This window comes from Cornus florida, unplaced genomic scaffold (genome assembly GCF_030987335.1).
Source record: "Cornus florida cultivar Cherokee Brave unplaced genomic scaffold, ASM3098733v1 CherokeeBrave_3.0.0_Hap2_Chr10, whole genome shotgun sequence".
In the NCBI taxonomy this organism is placed as follows: Eukaryota; Viridiplantae; Streptophyta; class Magnoliopsida; order Cornales; family Cornaceae; genus Cornus; species Cornus florida.
Window position 1 is genome coordinate 100,599,560 of NW_026775580.1, and position 5,343 is coordinate 100,604,902.

Below are 5,343 nucleotides of genomic sequence, written 5' to 3' on the forward strand. Positions count from 1 at the left end.
GGACCACGCAAATAAATCAATAACTAAGAAGGTCGTGAAGAATCTTCTAAGACATTAGTCGAATTTGCTTTGATTGTTTTTTGTCCTGACAATATAAATCCTCTAGAAAATTTTCTATTGTCCTGACAATATAAATATATAGACAGAGGCTGGGAGAGAGGAGATGAGGGAGAGAGTTCAGATCGGCATGGTTAACAAGATTTTTTTTTTCTTTTTTTTAAAAAGAACAAGCGTTTTGAAGAAGATGAACACAGCCGTAATTAACACACACACACACACACACACACACACACATATATATTATACACATGCATATATATTAGGCTCTATGGCGATCTCCACAAAGATATAAACCCTTTAAAGAAACCTTTGTGAGGGTATTATCGTCATTTTACATGGTTGATATTATAGTTATTAATTTATTCAACTGAAGTGAGGGTATTATCGTCATTTATACCACACAGGGATCAATTTGCACCAAATTGATAGTGTAGGTTTTTTTTTACCACACAGGGATTATTTTGCACTATATCAATAGTAGATGGGTTTTTTTTGCACGTAACCTTTTTAAAAAGTGATACTGACGGTTGCATGCACTCGTTGAATTTTACACAAATATATAGTGAACGACCATTGTGACCATCGAAAAATTATTATAAGGTTCGAAATTAGAATTGAAATACAATTAAAAATTAATTAAAACTGACTATCCATTCAAATGTCATTACCATTTAGTATCGAAACATGCAATAATTTGAAAGTTCATGTTGGTCATTCAACTCATCGTTGTACCGAGACATCGCCTGCAATATTGAACTGTTTTCTTCTTCTTTGTTTGTTTGTTTTTTTTTTTTTTTTTTTTTTTTTTTTAACTTTAAATAAAAGATTATGCAGTTATGGTTAATTTGTAATAAGGAGGGCATGCCATCTCTTCATCTATTGTACTGAATGTTTTTTATTATTATTATTATTTTTTTTTCAGAATTTATTGATCGAATGTTTATTATTTTCAATGAAATCATGTTATTTATGAAAAAAAAACAAGGGTAAAGAGTCAAGTTCCTAATGTGAAGAAAACGTATATAAACTTGTAAAGTTAGGGTATATTATACTTTGTGGGAGGTTATTATAATGTAGGTATTTTATATCATCAACCTTTATTCGTGATCTCATCTCTCCTCGGGTTTGTCCATATATCTCCCGTAGGGGTGGCAACAGTTGACACGACTTGAACACGACATGAATTAAACGGGTTTGGATTGACCTTAAACAAGTTTGGGTCATAAATGGGTTGACATGATTAACCCGTTTAGTTAATCGTGTCGTGTTTGGGTTGAGGGGTTCAACCCGTGTAACCCGTTTATACACGTTTAACTATATATGTCGTAAATAATTTTTTATTAAAATTCTAAAATTACTATATAAACTTATATTTTATAATTTAATCTTTTGTAAACTAGAAACTATTTAGTAATTTAGTTGATTAAAACTTATATTTTTTTTTAGTATTTATTACTTTATTGAGTATTATTAATAGTTTAAGTAATATATATATATATATATATATATATATATATATATATATATATTTGTGAATAGGTTATTAAACGGGTTACACGTGTATCCGTTTAATAAATAGGTCGGGTTAGTGTTGAGAGTTTTTGACACGATTATTAAACCGGTCGTGTTCGGGTTGAGCTGTTTAGTATAATACCCTTAAGTTGACACGACACGATTACGAACTACGAACACAAATTGCCACCCCGAATCTCTCGGATGAAACTTTTGCCAAAAACTATCTCTGACCTCCCCAACTCAATTAATTGAATTAATTATAATAGTGAAAGTATTATTTTACCCTTCATCTTTAATCTTTTTCTTTTCTCCTCTCCTCATCCAACCCAAACCCACAACAAGACCGCCACCGCCTCACTCCACCGTACCACCTTCTTTCTCTTTCTATACTCTCTGAAATCACCATTGGGTTCTAGTTATCTTGGGAACCTAGTTATTTGTTTATTTTCTATGTGTCTTATTTTATTTTTACGTTTTAAGTTATTTGGTAAATAATAGTTATAGTCCTAGTCTTTTTAAATAGTCATGTGAGTTTTTAAGTAATTTGGAGGGTTATGATTTATTAGTTTTTGAAGTAATCAAGGGTTTGGAGTTTGGATGCTAAGGTTGTTGTAACCCTTGTATAAATAGTCTATTAATTAAGAGACTTTGTATGCAGTTTTTTTATGCCAGAAAATTAGATTTAGAGTTTCTCTTTGGTTTCTTTGCCCCAAAATTCAACTATCTACGTTACAACTTCAATTTTGTTACTTATTTCTCTCTTTTTCTGCTTGTTTATTGCTGGAAATCCTTTTCTTTCGTGGTTTTGCACTGTTATAGTTGCCGGACAACAACTTATTGCTACTGCCCTGCACTAAATTGGTATCAGAGCCGAAGAAAAACCCTAGGACTACACTATGGTTAGACGTGGTAGAGGTTATGGAAGAGGAAACCAAGCCCAACAAACAGAGATGACTGAGATGCGGCGTACAATTGAAGATCTGTCAAGAGCGGTGTAAGATCTTCAATGATAGGAACGTGCAGAAGCCCGTATGGAGATTCCAGAAGTCAACCGTGGCCCCTTGGACATATCGGAAGGTAATCTTCAGGATAAATATTTTGAAGAAGAAGAAGAAGAAAACCCCTTTCATAATGCTAGATATCCAGAAAATCTGGATCACGGTGAATTGGAAGAGAGGTTGATTCGTGTGTTGGATTTGAATGATGGGAAGAATTAAAATTGAAGTTGTTGATTTATATGGAAATATGCACGCTGAAGATTATTTAGATTGGAAGGCAAGCTTGGAGAGTTACTTTAAATAGAAGCCGATAGCAGAAGATAGAAATGTGTTGTTTGTTAAGCTCAAGTTGAAGAGTGCTGCACTTCAATGGTGGGAGAGAGTTGAAGAACAACGTGCTTTGCAAGAAAAACAAAAAATCAACACATGGGAACATATGAAATCAAAATTGCGAAAGCAATTCCTGCCTGTTGATTTATTCAATGGTCTTATATGAAAAGACATGTCCGTTGAAGAATATACATCTGAGTTTAATAATCTTTCAATTTGAGTTGGTTTAAACGAGAGTAACGAACAATTGACATTTCGTTATCTCTCTGGTTTGCATCTGTGCATTAGAGTTGAGATGGGGGTGGGCCATTTCACTACAAGAAATAAGGGTTTTTATGACATGTTATCTACGGGTACTAGGGATGACAACGGGGGCGGGTTTGGGCGGGTGTACCTTCCCCTGCCCCCGCAACCGTTTAAAAACCTGCCCCCGTTATCATACCTCTCGATTCTAGAGCCACAGGTGATCAAGTCCGAGCACAGATCCGAGGGATACCAAACAATTAATATGTAAATAAGAACAAAATAATAATACGCTGAAAGAATTCTAAATTAAAAGTCCTCAAAATTATATAATTAAAATCCAACTTATTCAAAATCTTCAATATCTGTACAACTCGGGAATCCATCTAGTGGACCCCTAATAAAAAACCAAACTGTAAAGAAACAACTGAAACAAGTCCAAAGCTAAATATGGAAAGTGATCCTACGTAATTAGAGGAATGAGTGTCTGTATCTGCTCTGCACGTCCAAGCTCTAACCCTGGAACTAATGAACACCTGAAAAATAAGAGAGTGGGTCAGGCCCACATGCAAGTCCTATCCTACTACGATCCATACAGAAACCCGATACGCAGATATATCCTAGATAGCTCAACAATAACTAGAATAGTCCATATATGTATAAGTACACATTATAAAACGCTCACTAGTCTAATAGGTCTGTCTCTGTCTGAGTAGAGATACCATGCAAATCGCACATAATGTGGTCATGTGTACCTAGACCTACCAGGGAACAACACCTATGTCCAGTTATCCATCCTAGGCGATATACGTACCCTAACCATGGTCCTGAGACTCAAGCTCATACCATGGCACCATAACATAAATATATAAAGTCCGTTCAAGGTGTGTCATTCAAAAGGTTTATTAACCTGACACATAGATATAAGTAGGACTTAACTTTTGTAGTTAATCTATCTTATTTCAGAATAGGTAGGACTTAGTGTTTGAACTAATCCATCCCCAATATAGGTAGGTCTCATTGTTTTGAACTAAGCAGTCCCTAATATGCCACCGTCCCATACCGATGCATAAACATCCATATAAGTAGGACTTAACTTTTTATAGTTAGTCCAACTTATTCCAAAATAGGTAGGACTTAGTGTTTTAATTAATCCATCCCTAGTATGCAACCGTCCCATACCGGTACATACAATCCTCTAAATAACATAATTGTTAAGACAATAATTATTATTTATCAACCATTAGCCAGGATATGCATAAATACAGTTTAATACATATATCAGAACATTATGCATTCGTACAGAATCTAAAAATCACATTCCAACTATTTAAATTGCTAAAGTGAGTCATAGCATTTAAATTTTCTATATAATCCATAAATTGATACAATTAACAGAACATATATATCAATTTATTCCAAACCAAGCATAAAATTATATATAATTATAACTCTGTTTAAATATAATTAAACAGTATAAAATTATATATAACAGAAGCTCTAAATCCTAGCAAGTAATTTAATTAACCACAACAGTGTGCAGTCTACAGCTTTTTCCATAAATCCATCTTGCTCCATTCCCTAATCCAATTATGAATTAATATTTCTCCATACTATTACAGGTCTATAACAGGCCCATACACCATTTAAAACAGTTTAAACGAAATAAGGAAACCCTGTACAGTCTAAATAGCCCCTAAATACCAAAACTGTGCAATTTAGGGCGAAAGCAGGCTTTCTAAAATTGAGAGCCTGCTCCTAGATGTTGGGAGCCTACTCTTACATGTTAGGAGCCGGCTCCACACTCCTTGGAGCCGGCTTCATCAGTGAGGGAGCTGGCTCCCTCCTTTTGGGAGTATGCTCTCTCACTCCCGAGAGCTGTTACGCGATTCTGCTTCGTCTTCTTCATCTTCGGCTATACTCAGGCCTCTGTAATAATTTTAAATACTTATTCTAGTGTTCATTCAATGTCCCAGATTATTTACAAGACATCATTATGCATTAACAACATCAATTACACAAAGCTTACAATCAAGAACAGAAAGATTCAGTTTGAAAACTTAAAGAATTATCAAACCAGTTTATTCCAACGAGCCCAATTACAGTTTAAACATGCCTCAAAGATATATTTTAGCATTAATTAAACCCCTGGAGTCTACCTAGGCATGCACAGAACACAAGTTTAAGGAAAATAGTT

At 34.4% G+C, this 5,343-nt stretch overlaps 1 protein-coding gene across 1 annotated transcript in view; it reads left to right on the forward strand.

Moving 5' to 3' along the window:
- The first annotated feature begins 2,606 nt into the window (after positions 1–2,606).
- Positions 2,607–5,343, forward strand: part of LOC132278246 (uncharacterized mitochondrial protein AtMg00810-like) — a 5,159-nt gene continuing 2,422 nt past the window's right edge. Inside the window, exon 1 of the mRNA XM_059780049.1 lies at positions 2,607–2,752. Coding sequence (XP_059636032.1) covers positions 2,607–2,752 — 146 coding nt within the window. The remainder of the gene's footprint in view (positions 2,753–5,343) is intronic.